General features: G+C 38.3%; 1 protein-coding gene across 1 annotated transcript in view; it reads left to right on the forward strand.

Annotated features, from left to right (window-relative positions):
* Positions 1–4773: 4773 nt before the first annotated feature.
* The window catches only part of LOC125170595 (mucin-19-like), a 34595-nt gene continuing 24991 nt past the window's right edge, over positions 4774–14377 (forward strand). Inside the window, exon 1 of the mRNA XM_047867287.1 lies at positions 4774–4883. Within this exon, the coding sequence (XP_047723243.1) occupies positions 4774–4883 (110 nt within the window). The remainder of the gene's footprint in view (positions 4884–14377) is intronic.

A 14377-nucleotide genomic window follows, 5' to 3' on the forward strand; every position in this document is an offset into this window, starting at 1 on the left:
ACGTTTATTAGGTCTTTAATCCATTTTGAGTTTATTTTTGTGTATGGTGAAGAAAGTGGTCCAGGTTCATTCTTCTGCATGTCACTGTCCAGCTTTCCCAGCACCATATGCTGAAGAGACTGTCTTTATTCCATTGGATATTCTTTCCTGCTTTGTCAAAGATTAGCTGGCCATATGTTTGTGGGTCCATTTCTGGGTTCTCTATTCTGTTCCACTGATCTGAGTGTCGGTTTTTGTGCCAGTACCATACTGTCTTGATGACTGCAGCTTTGTAGTATAGCTTAAAGTCCAGGATTGTGATACCTCCTGCTTTGGTTTTCTTTTTCAAGATTGCTTTGGCTCTTGGGGGTCTTTTCTGGTTCCATACAAATTTTAGGATTATTTGTTCTAGCTCTGTGAAGAATGCTGGTGTTACTTTGATAGGGATTGCATTGAATACGTAGATTGCTTTGGGTCATATTGACATTTTAACAATATTTGTTCTTCCTATCCAGGAGCGTGGGGTATATTTCCATTTCTTTGTCTTCTTCAATTTCTTTCATAAGCTTTCTATAGTTTTCAGTGTATAGATTTTTCACCCCTTTGGTTAGATTTATTCCTAGGTATTTTATTGTTTTTGGTGCAATTGTAAATGGGATTGATTCCTTGATTTCTCTTTCTGTTGCTTCATTGTTGGTGTATAGGGATGCAACCGATTTCTGTGCATTGATTTTATATCCTGCCACTTTGCTGAGTTCATGAATCAGTTCTAGCAGTTTTTTGGTGGAATCTTTTGGGTTTTCCATGTAGAGTATCATGTCATCTACAAAGAGTGAAAGCTTGACCTCCTCCTGGCTGATTTGGTTGCCTTTTATTTCTTTGTGTTGTCTGATTACAGAGGCTGAGACCTCCAATACTATGTGGAATAACAGTGGCATGAGTAGACATCCCTGTGTTTTTCCTGACCTTAGGGGGAAACCTCTCAGTTTTTCCCCATTGAGGATGATATTAGCATTGGGTCTTTCATATATGGCTTTTATGATCTCAAGGTATGATCCTTCTATCCCTACTTTCTTGAGGGTTTTTAGCAAGAAAGGATGCTGTATTTTGTGAAATTCTTTCTCTACATCTATTGAAAGGATCATATGGTCCTTGTCCTTTCTTTTATTGATGTGATGAATCACATTAATTGTTTTGTGGATATTGAGCCAGCCCTGCAACCCAGGTATAAATCCCACGTGGTTGTGGTGAATAATTTTTTTAATGTATTGTTGGATCCGGTTGGCTAGTATCTTGTTGAGGATTTTTGCATCCAAGTTCATCAGGGAAATGGGTCTATAGTACTCCTTTTTAGTGGGGTCTCTGGTTTTGGAATCAAGGTAATGCTGGCTTCATAGAAAGAGTTTGGAAGTTTTCCTTCCATTTCTATTTTTTGGAACAACTTCGAGAATAGTTGTTAACTCTTCCTTAAATGTTTGGTAGAATTCCCCTGGAAAGCCATCTGGCCCTGGACTCTTGTTTTTTGGGAGATTTTTGATAACTAGTTCAATTTCTTTACTGGTTGTGGGTCTGTTCAAATTTTCTATTTCTTCCTGTTTCAGTTTTTGTAGTTTTATATGTTTCTAGGAATTTGTCCATTTCTTCCAGATTACTATTAGTATATAATTGCTCATAACATTATCTTATTGTTATTATTTCTCTGTGTTGGTTGTGATCTCTCCTCTTTCATTCTTGATTTTATTTATTTGGGTCCTTTCCTTTTTCTTTTTGATCACACTGGCCAGTGGTTTATCAATTTTGTTAATTCTTTCAAAGAACCAACTTTTGGTTTCATTGATTTGTTCTACTGTTTGTTTGTTTGTTTCAATAACATGGATTTCTGCTCTAATCTTTATTATTTCCTGTCTTCTGTTGGCCCTGGGTTTTATTTGCTCTTCTCTTTCCAGCTCTTTAAGGTGTAGTGTTAGGTTGTGTATCTGAGACCTTTCTTCCTTCTTTAGGAAGGCCTGGATTGCTATATACTTTCCTCTTATTACCACCTTGCCTGCGTCCCAGAGGTTTTGAGCTGTGGTGTTATCATTTTCATTGGCTTCCGTGAACTTTTTAATTTCCTCTATAACTTCTTGGTTAGCCCATTCATTCCTTAATAGGATGGTGTTTAGTCTCCAAGTATTTGTTACCTTTCCAAATTTTTTCTTGTGGTTGATTTTGAGTTTCATAGTGTTGTGGTCTGAAAATATGCACAGTATGATCTCTATCTTTTTGTACTTGTTGAGGGCTGATTTGTGTCCCAGTATGTGATCTATTCTGGAGAATGTTCCATGTGCACTCGAGAAGAATATACATTCTGCTGCTTTAGGATGAAATGTTCTGAATATATCTGTTAAGTCCATCTGGTCCAGTGTGTCATTCAAAGCCATTGTTTCCTTGTTTATTTTCTGTTTAGATGACCTGTATATTGTTGTAAGTGGGGTGTTAAAGTCCCCTAGTATTATGGTATTATCATCAATGAGTTTATGTTTGTGATTAATTGATATATATTTGAGCGTCCCACATTTGGCACATAAATGTTTACAATTGCCAGGTCTTCTTGGTGGATAGACGTCTTAATTATCATATAATACCCTTATTCATCTCTTGATACAGTCTTTATTTTAAAGTCTAGATTGTCTGATATAAGTATGGCTACTCCAGCTTTCTTTTGTCGACCATTAGCATGTTGGATGGTTCTCCATCCCCTTACTTTCAATCTGAAGGTGTCTTTAGGTCTAAAGTGGGTCTCTTGTAAACAGCATGGATCTTGTTTTCTTATCCATTCTGTTACCCTATGTCTTTTGATTGGAGCATTGAGTCCATTGATGTTTAGAGTGAGTCCTGAAAGATAAGAATTTATTGCCATTATGTTGCTTGTAGAGTTGGAGTTTCTGGTGGTGCTCTCTGGTCCTTTCTAGTCTTTGTTGCTTTTGGTATTTTTTTTTTCATTTTTTTTTCTCCCCTCAGAGAGTGCCCATTAAAATTTCTTGCAGGGCTGGTTTAGTGGTCATGAACTTTATTTTTGTTTGTCTGGGAAATTTTTTATCTCCGCTTCTATTTTGAATGACAGTCTTGCTGGATAAAGAATTCTTGGTTGCATATTTTTCTGATTCAGCACATTGCATATATCCTGCCATTCCTTTCTGGCCTGTCAAGTTTCTATGGATAGGTCTGCTGCAAACCTGATCTGTCTTGCCCTGTAGGTTAAGGACATTTTTTCCCTTTCTGCCTTCATGATTCTTTCCTTGCCTGAGTATTTTGTGAATTTGACTATGATATGCCTTGTTGATGGTCAATTTTGCTGAATCTATTGGGAGTCCTCTGTGCTTCCTGGATTTTGATGTCTGTGTCTTTCCCCAGGTTAGGAAAGTTTTCCGCTATGATTTGCTCACATAACCCTTCTACCCCTTTTTCTCTCTTCATCTTCTGGGACCCCTATGATTCTGATGTTCCTTTTTAATTTCCTCTATAACTTCTTGGTTAGACCATTCATTCCTTAGTAGGGTGGTCTTTAGTCTCCAAGTATTTGTTACTGATTTCTCTAATTCTTAAATCAGGCTCTTTTGGCTTAGTCTCCCTCTTTTTTTCTGCTTCATTATTCTCCAGAAATTTGTCCTCCATAGGTGATTCACTGCCCTACCTCATCCATCCTTGCTGCTGTGGCATCTATCTAGATTGAAGCTCAGTTATAACATTTTTTATTTCATCCTGAGTAGCTTTACTTATTTCATCTCCACAGTAAGAGATTCTAATCTATTTTTGACCCCAGCTAGTATTCTTATTATTGTGATTTTAAATTCCAGTTCAGACATCTTGCTTGTATCTGTGTTGATTAAGTCCCTAGGTGTCATTTCTTCCTGCTCTTTCTTTTGGGGTGAATTCCTTCAATTCGTCATTTTGAAGGCAGAAAAGGAATTAATAAGGTAAAAAAAATTAAAATTAAAAAGTTAAAAACAACACACCCACAAAAAAAATCAAATAAATAATGCTAGGTCCTAGGTGTGTTTTGGTCTGGATGTTGAAAGGGGCTTGATAGATTAGAGGAAAAAAGAGAAAAAGAAAAAAAAAAAAGGAAAACGTTTGAAAATTTGAAAAAAAATGAATACAATGAAATAGAATGAAATGATGGAATTAAAATAGAATTTGAAAAGTTTACAAAAAAGTAAAAAATATAGTATAAAAAAGAAAAAAATAGTTTTAATAAAAGTTGAAATAAAAATTTTTTCTCTTTCTATATTCAAGAAAAAGAAATGAAAAAGAAAAAAAATGAATAGATGGGCTAGCGAACAGACTGAAATACGATTGAAATTACATTGTTTTCTCCTAGAAGTCAAACAATGAAACACTTGATAGTCTGTAAACTAAGCAGGCGGGGAGACCTGTGTTCTTGAGGATAGAGGTTGGCCCAGTTGGGCGGGCTTAGTGTAACGGCTCCGTTACCCACTAGATGGCGCTGCTTAGCTTACTGTGGTGGATTGTGGCGCTCATAGGTGTGTATGCGCATGCGCGGGAGAAGTGAAAATGGCGTCAGTGTCTAGTAAGGGAGGTCTGTTCTCCCCTATCAGCAATCGCGTACCCATCCTTTGTCTCCAGCTTCAGTCCACTACCTGCTTTTACACTGTTTGTGACCAAGCCGTCAGATTGCCAGGCAGCACCTCCCTCCTTTTATATCAGATGTGGCTGTGTTTCCCGCCCCCCCCCCCCACTTCGGGTGAGGGGACTGTGGTTTTGACCCTTTCTGACCCTCTGCGGGAGTGTCCCATGGAGCAATGGCCGGGTGCCGGCCACACTCAGGAACATTTGCGGGACCATGCTGCTGCCGATGTCCAGAGACTGCGGCTAAGTGCCAGCCCGCCTCAGAAAACATTCACGCAATTGTGTAGCAGAAGCGTTTCAGGGATTATGGAAAATCGCCAACACACATCGGGCACCAGGCTTCACCCTTAACAACCTTGTTCCAGCACCAGTGAATGTGGTTGTTTTATGGGGTCTGCTGGGACCCCTAGGGCTGCACAGACTCTACCAGATGTCCTCCCAGCAGGGGAACCGCCTCTCCACGCGTGGCCTGAAGACCTTGCTCTCTGCTCCTGGGGATTCGCCCTTCCCACCAGAGCACCGCCAGGTATTAAGCTGCGGAGTTTCAGACTCTGCATTCCCCTTGTTTATAGAGTCTTAATGGAATTTAAACTCTCTCCTTTCTCCCCTCTCCCTTTTTAGTTCAGTCCCTGTGGCTATTTCCACTTTTCTACTTTCTCTCCAGCTGCTTTTGGTAGGGAGGGGGGGAGTGCTTTTCCTGTATTCTCCCCCTGTCTGTCCTCTCTCAGCATGCAAAAACGGCTCCCTGCACTCCCTGGCTTCTCTCTCCTCCCGTTCACTTCTCTGTGCCACGTACCTGCTGAGTTCTGTGATTCAGGTGGTGCAGATTTGTTGTGTTAATCCTCAAATCAGTTTTTTAGGTGTGCAGGATGGTTTAGTGATGATCTGGCTGTATTTCATGGATGTGAGATGCAAAAAAAACCTTCCATGCTGTTCTGTCATCTTGGCTCCTCCCCATAAGTATTTAGAAAATATTTTTTGGGGGAAAGTTTAAGTTTAAAAAGGGAACCCCTGGAATCTAATTCTGGCAAGAACTATTGATTATATGTGAACTACTTTAAAATGAAAAGTAGCAAAAGTAGGAAAAAATCTTGATAATTTTCCTAAATTAAAGGTGAATGTACAGATGTTCAGATGAGAGTAGATAAAATCTAAAACAGACTTTGCATCTTTATGTAATTCATCACTGTAGATAGCTTAACACCTATGTTGGGAAACCCAATGCTTCTCATCAGCAAAATAGTAAGTTCTTAAACTGTGCCATCCCAGGAGAAATTGAAATCCTCATTCTGCATCTTCCCAGTGTCCCAGCCTTGGCGCCATTGTTTCCAGTAGCAATTCAGAATATGACTGTTTAAAAGTACACAGGTACTTGGTTCTTCCAATTCTTGAAGGTATTTGGAGTACAGCTTAGTTTTCAAGTGGGAGCCAGGCCTGCAGTCTGAATGCACTGATTGGTGATCAGCGATTGGTTTTCCCTCTGTGCTGTCCTCTCTCTTCCCCTGGTTTCCAGGGTAACTGGGGAGTCTCTGCTTGGGGGAGTCTTGGCCTAAGACAAAGAGTGGGGAGAAGGCAGCAAGTATCAGCATCTGGGTTGTGGGGGCTACTGCTTGGCCTCCAGAGAATCCACTGTCCCATGGCAGTAGGGCTCAGAAAAGCACATTTCATGGACTACCTTATTTGTGTCACTGTGATTGAGGCTTCGTTACATGTATCCATCCCCACTGAGAGGAGGTTGTTATTATCCACATTTATTTATGAAAATACAAACCAACATGTTAAATGCCGTGTTAGAAGGATTATGAGACAAAACAAATGATCATTGGAGAGAAAAAAAGGAGAGAGAAACCAAGAAACAGACTCTTAACTATAGAGAACAAATTGATGGTTACAGAGGGGACGTGGGTGGGGGGAGGGATTAAAAAGGTAATGGGGGTTAAGGCATGCATTTGTGATGAACACCCGGTGTTAAGTGTTGAATCACTAAATTCCACTCCTGAAACTAATATTAGTTTCTTTACATTTGCTAACTGGAATTTAAATAAAAACTAAAACAAACAAACAAACAAAAGGAAGTATTATGGGAAAATAGAGAATGTGTCCACCCAGCCAGAGTGGAGGATCTGGGAGGATCACACACACAGAAAAGCTAATTTTGAAGCAGACCTATTGAAGAGTTTTCTGTTACGCTGTTCTGAGTTACATGTTAGCTTGTAACAGCAAGGAGATTTCCTCTTATCAAAACAAAAGTAAAGTTGCAAAGGGCTATATGAGGGTTTTTATTCTTTGTCTGCTATCAACACATTAAGTGCAACACTATCCATGATTTTAACTGCAAACATACTTAATTTGCTACTATGTTGATCAGTGCAATTGATAAGATTTGTGATGTTCTCTCCTCCCATGAATTGCCTGTAGCTGCTTGGATAATGTTTTGTGCATCAGAAGAGAGTAAGATTGATCCTGTTGTTGTTTTGAGGGGTGTAGGGTTGGGAGAAGAGAACATTGAGGTTGAGGTTCATCTGATAAAAATTCTGCCTTAGCACAGAATTGCTTTTTCCATGTAACTTTTACGCATTACAATAACCTCTCTCTGATTTCTCATACAATATGGGGTTTTGCTATTCATCTGTTTCGTATCTACTACACCTGAGCTACATGACTGACTGGCACAATGTCTGTGGCACATAATTACATACGGGAAATTAAACTGGCATTCAAAACCTTCTAAGGATTGCTGATAATTTCTAGACAGTTCTTTCTTCTTGCAGTAGGGAATTATAAAATAAATGAGATCATTTCAGTTTTATGTCAAGCATGCTTGAGTAAGGCTGGGAGTATCTTCATTTAGCAAGAGGGATTTAATTTCAAAGATAAATACAAGTTTTAGCTACATAAAATAGAATGTCTTCATTGACACATATTTATTTCAAAAGTAAACATAAGTGGTAGCAATATGTAGTAATGTCCTAAGTGAACTATTATGTTAAGCTTTTAAGTCAACTCAGTCACATTTTCATTAAATGCTCTCAATTATTTTATACAGTTTGGTGTTCCCATAAAGATGATTAGTGTGTGTCAGTTACAGTGAAATAAGTAGTCCTTCATCCACTGAATAATGACATTTTACTTTTTACAACCTCCTTTTGGGTTATTCACTGTATATTAAAGTGGTTTTCCAGGTATTGACTTATTTTTTAGATATCAAAATATAAATTATTCAATTGTTTCTTCAAATAATTTTTACACTTTCAAGGTAATGTGAATAGGAGGAAAGAAAATTGACAATTTGAAATACTGACTGAAGATTTTTATAACGTGATTGCACATTATGGAAAAAGTGAAGAAATATTCAACTTAAATCTTTAATCATTGGTTGAAGGCCTGTGTGTCAAAAATTTGTGGGAAAATCTCCCTTATAAGTCTATATAGAGAGAAGAATTATTTTTTTTTTCCCTTTTGTGATTCAGAATTAATGAAACTGGGGGAGTGAGGAGCATGGGCTCTGGGGCTCATTGTTATCCTGGCTGTCCTGTTCAATCTCTTTTGTGTCAATTGTCCTCATTGTAAAAGAGTAAAAAATACTATCACATATAGCTGTGAAAAACGTATTCTCGGATCCTCCTTATCCTCAAAACCTAAAAGAACTTTTAGCTGCTTTATATTTGTTGATGGAAGGAAGGTGAGTTTTGAAGTTTGCAGCTGGTATATGGAGACAATATTCTGATTATTCATTCTGTTGAGTTGCTTAAGTGACAGACCGTGGCCTTTGGATCGTGTATCGCAAGTATCAGCAGCTGAGAAAGTAGTAACTTGGTATCCCATCCAACTAACACACTGAGTATTTGTTCTGCCTTTATTCAATGACAGGAGAAACTGATTTTGTGTGAATAAAAATTATATGAAAACAAATTGACCTTGGCTTCATTTCCAGTAATATGGCAATGATTTGGAGAAGTCCACCTGTTGAAAACTAAAAAGTTTAGATGAAAAGGAAGATCTGACAAGATGTATGGAATTATCAGTGAGGGTAGGAACACAGTGATGTAAGCAGAGCACCAAAGCTGTCCCCCTCCCTGGGGGGAGCATTTGATGGTCCTAGGGAACTTGAGCTTCAGATGCCTCAGCTTTGAGTGGATTGGAGGGCAGAGACTATATCCCAACACACCCACACTTAGGACTCAAACAGACGGCTGTTTCCATTAGGCAGGGACACTGAAGGGCTACATCTCTATGTAAGTGGGAAGCAGGCATAGAACTGCCCCATCATCTCCCACTGTGGGGGACAGCCCAAGAGTTCTCCTTCCTGGGGCTGCAATCCAAATTCTCATCATCCATAGTTTAAGAACAAAATCACTCGAACTATTGATTAAATTAAAAATGTCTTAAAGTCCTTGAATTGACAAGGAAGATGGCAAAGACATTTCAATTTATATTTTGATAAATAGATATGTGTTGTCCTTTCTAGAGTAACCACTAAAAGAATAAGGACAGAATGTATAATTTACAAATTAGTTGAGGAGAAAAAAAGAAATTATAAAATATTTTTCAATCCAAATGAAGGCAAGAAATGAGTGAACTAGAATCTTAAAAAAAATCAGACAAAAAAATATAACCTAGGTGTACAATCCAATATATCAGTTTTTACATTAAATGTAAATATATTTGGTGATCCAATTAAGAAAAGATTTTTCAGACTTGATAAGAAATAAAAATCCATCTGTTCACTATGAGATACAACTAAATTTTAAAAATACATAAATGTTGGGCACCTGGATGGCTCATTCCGTTAAACGTCTGACTTTGGCTCAGGTCATGACCTCCCGGCTCATGAGTTTAAACCCGGGTCGGGCTCTGTGCTGACAGCTTGGAGCCTGGAGCCTGCTTCAGATTCTGTGTCGCCCTCTTTCTCTGCCCCTCCCTCGCTCATTTTTTCTCTCTCTCTCACTCTCTCCCACTCTCAAAATAAATAAACATTAAAAATAAAAAAATACATAAATGTTGAAAATAAAATTATAGAAATACACACAGACACACAAATGGTAACCAAAATGAAACCAAGGAAGCTATATTAATAGACAAACTAAACACTAAGGCAAATATCATTACTAGAAGTAAAGAGGATCACTTCATGATACAAAGTGTTTAATTCATTTTGAAGATGTAACTTTTAAATATATATGCAAAATATGCATTTGAATTTATATAATCACACATTTTCAAATAAAGTAAAATTAGCAAAACTGCACAAAATAACTAGACACATAAGAGTGAGAAATTTTAACAAACTTCTCTCAGTAATTGATAGAGCAACTTAGAAGAACAAATCAGGACAGAGGTTTGAATAGCACGATGAGCGATTTTGACATGATGGAAATAAAAAGAATATTGCAAACTATATCTTTACCATATGTGTTTTTTTTTCAACCACACAAAGAACATTTATAAAAACTTACCATAAACTGGCTCACAAGCCATTAATTTAATCATTTAATTTTATTTAAAAAAAAATTTTTTTTTCCCAACGTTTTTATTTATTTTTGAGACAGAGAGAGACAGAGCATGAACGGGGGAGGGGCAGAGGGAGAGGGAGACACAGAATCGGAAACAGGCTCCAGGATCCGAGTCATCAGCCCAGAGCCCGACGCGGGGCTCGCACTCACAGACCACGAGATTGTGACCTGGCTGAAGTCGGACGCTTAACCGACTGTGCCACCCAGGTGCCCCTAATCATTTAATTTTAAAGGGCTGAGATCATACAAGTTTATTCTCTCACCAGAACGTAATTAAGATAAAAGTCAATTGCGAAAATGTGTCACAGGTTGGCAAGCCAACTCTGATCTAGGAATTTGTGCAGGAAGTTTTTCAGGGAGTACTTTACGGGTCCACATATGGATGGGGGGTGGGTAGAAAGGAAGCAGGATGGGGCAGAGGAAGAAGTTGGGTGTGCCACACACATGACAGGACCTCCGTTAACTTCATGAAGAAATTTGTACCCACGTAGACCAGGCATTATGTGGGATGCCTGGAGAGGGCAGAATGAACTTGAGCATGACAATACTCTGAGCAGAGACATCTGTAGGAAAGGGATTAAGACAAGTTGACCAGCTCCCAGCCAACGAGGAAAGGTGTCTTTCAGTTCTGGGTGGCATTGAGCAACATCTATGGGAGATAACCAAAGTCACTATACATCTCTAAAGTAGTAAAACACATATATCCATCACCATTTGCTTTGAATGCATTAGTTCATTCCAGTATGATTGGGATGAGGTTTTGTAGGACTTATGGAGCATATGGGACAGAAGACATAAATGAGGATCTACCAAACGTGGGAGTCGAATTAAAGATTCATTCCTCAAAGCTGCAACCCCAAAGAAGTAAACTCTCAGGTAAACCAGATCCTACTCACACCACACGTTTATAGCCCTTCCCTCCAAGTAAAATTGTGTTGATGTTGAGCATAGCAAGGTGGTGATAAAAGAATCAGAGCCATTGTATCTCTGAAGTCATAATAGATTTATAGACCAGATTTACATCACATGTGTTTCCAAAAAACATCAGAAGATTTGCTGCCAAAAGTAGTTCCACCGGTGGTGTTAGGGACCTGGAAGAGGAAAATTGGCATTTTCTCTGAAGGAATATACACTTATTCTATCACCCAATTAATATAAATAAGTTTTTAAAGACAATAAGCAGTATTATACAGTCCAAATAAACAAAGGCTACAAGAAATAAGACATGAGAGAGAAGATTCAGGATCATCTCAGAGCAGGAGACCAGCTAAAAGTTTAAATATGTGAATAGTGAAACATAAAATCTGAGATAATAACAGATGTGAAAATATATATAGGGTGCAGGAAACTGTAAGTATGGCAGGAGATTTGGCTTGCAAATTGTCATCTTCTCCTTGTATCTCTGACCATCTTTCCTGTGTATGTGTCTGTGTTCAAATTTCCTCTTCTTTTTTTTTCTTATTTTTTTTAATGTTTTTTTTTTTTTTTTTTTTTGAGAGAAAGAGAGAGAGATACAGACAGGGGTGAGTGGGGGAGGGACTGAGAGAGATGGAGACACAGAATCTGAATCAGGTTCCAGGCTCTGAGCTGTCAGCACAGAGCCTGACATAGGGCTCGAACTCATGAACCATGAGATCTTGACCTGAGAAGTCGGATGCTTAACCAACTGAACCATGCAGGAGCGCCTCAAATTTCCTCTTCTTATAAGAACACAAGTGATAGTGGGTTAGAGTCTACTTCAATGACCTCATTTTATTTTAATTGCCTCTTTAAAGGCCCTATCTCCAACTATAGCTACATTTTGAGGTGCTATAGAATTGAACTTCAACATCTGAATTTTTGAGGGGATGCAATTCAGCTCATAATACCATCATTTCAAAATGGGGGAGAGGATGAGATGGCAGAGAACATATTGGGGAAAAAGGCTCTGGAAAACATCCATATTCAGAAACAACAGAAAGAGACAGACAGAGACATAGATAGTTTAAAGAAGGAGATGATCAGTGGAATCGAAAGTGGGGGGATAGTCCCTGAGGATCCATCTGGGCTGAATAAAGCAAATGAGTGTGGTGATGAAGCCATTATGTGATGATCATTTAGAGACAGTTTATAGAATGAAAAGCTAACTGAAGTGGGTAGAGAAGAATGTGTAACTATGAAGGCACAATGAGGATGAAAATACAGCCATGAATGTTAAGAAGTAGAAGAAAGCTGGAAAGAAGGAATTGATATAATAACCATGGGGGTAATTGTGGAGGACAAATGATAGGGTGATGTTTAAAAATAGGGCTTTAGGTTGAGCACAGGAAGGCGTTTCAGTGATACTAATGCAGAGAGAAAACACAGATAATAAAACTTTGTCTGGAATATGACTTACTATGGACCACCTTATCAAGAGAAGGCCAGTGTCCAAATTCTTCTTAAAATTTTACTCAGGAAAGCGGATGCTATAGCTGTATCAATGCCAATATCATATCCTACTCAGAACCCTGACAGAATTTTTTACTCTCTTATAAAATCAATATTTGATTTTACTCTCTTATAAAATCAATAATTGTTCTGGGGCACCTGGGTGGCTCAGTTAGGCATCCAACTCTTTTTTTCAGCTCAGGTCATAATCTCAACAGTTGATGAGTTCGAGACCCACATTGGAGACCTCCAGTGCAGAGCCTGCTTAGGACTCTCTCTCTCCCTTTCCCTCTCTGCCCCTCTCCCACTCGTATGCACTCTCTCTGTCCCTCCCTCAAAATAAATAAATAAACATTAAAAATAAAAAAGAAAATCTGTTCTGATATTACCAGTTTCGTCTGCCTGCTAACTATTACTATACACAATTTTGAGGTGTTAAATTGGAGGCGGTAATTTACTACGAAAAATTGTGTATTATCAATATCTGATGTTAAACACAATGTATTTTAAATAATTATATTAATTTAAATAATATTTATTCAAGAATTTAATTGTATTTTTATTTTTCTTGGTGTGAAACCTCCCTTATAACAACAATTTTCGAATTTCCAGACACTCAACTTTCCAATATAAGAGCATAATATATATGAAAGTAAGGAACTTCTTGTCCCATAATCCAAATAAATGCTGTTTAACATTTTCTGTATTTGCTTCTGGTACAACTGTTAGTTAAAAAAAATAAGCTGTCTTGCCCATACTGATGCTATTGTTCTTTCAACTGTTGACTTTTCCTTTGACAGCATATCATTAAGTGTACGGACACTTAAGCCACATCCTTTTAAATCAAGAAGGAAACATTTGACTATTGTTCTTTTTGGTGGATATGCTTTTACACTATGTACAGTTGTTATGCAATACATGTTTTAATATTATTAGATGGTTTTATCTGATGGGTATGTTGTTACAAAAGAGTTAAAGTGTTTAATTTCCTTATAAAATACAAGCTAACTAATGAAAAATTCCAGAACTAAAATGAGCCAGCCTCCCAGAAAACTTAATTTCTTTCTAAGAACCCTCTTCAACATTTGCCAAGTTGGTAGTTTTAATTCATTTTAAAACTGTTCTCTTATAGTAATATCAATCATGGATACTTTAAAATTTTAGAAGGCAAAAAAGAAAACCTGCAGTGTAGTCTTGAAAGGAGTGGCTTGGGGAGGACAGAAGCACTAGAATCCAGAAAACATCGTTTGTAGCTGTCACTGCAGAGCCTGAAGGATCCTCTGTCCCCCTCTCTCTGCCCCACCCCAGCTTGCGCTCTCCCAAAAATAAATAAAACTGGGGCACCTGTGTGGTTCTATCAGTTAAGCATTCGACTTTGGCTCAGGCCATGATCTCTTGGTCTGTGGGTTCAAGCCCCATGATGGGCTCTGTGCTGACAGCTCAGAGGCTGGAGCCTCCTTCAGATTCTCTGTCTCTCTCTCTCTCTCTTCCCCTACCCAGCTCATGCTCTGTCTCTCAAAAATCAATAAATATTAAAAAACGTTAAAAAAAAACTCATGGAGAGGCAATCAATATGAATCTAGTATATTGGCATTTTATTGTCTTCTTGACTTTCAGGGACATGGTTTTGGGAGTGCAGACAACACTGACTCCATCTTGTTCATGCCCTCACAATGATCTCCCTGGGGCTACGTGTTCCAGGCCCCTTGGAGATTAATGTGTGCCCTGACCTGAGTGAAGGAAGGCTTGTTCTGATCTTCCCTAAAGTGGCACACAGAAAACACCACTTTAGATAACTAACAGAGATGACCTGTGCACAGGAGTTCCCATTTTAGATAACTACCCGT

The sequence above is a fragment of the Prionailurus viverrinus genome, chromosome B4 (assembly GCF_022837055.1).
Source record: "Prionailurus viverrinus isolate Anna chromosome B4, UM_Priviv_1.0, whole genome shotgun sequence".
Lineage (NCBI taxonomy): Eukaryota > Metazoa > Chordata > Mammalia > Carnivora > Felidae > Prionailurus > Prionailurus viverrinus.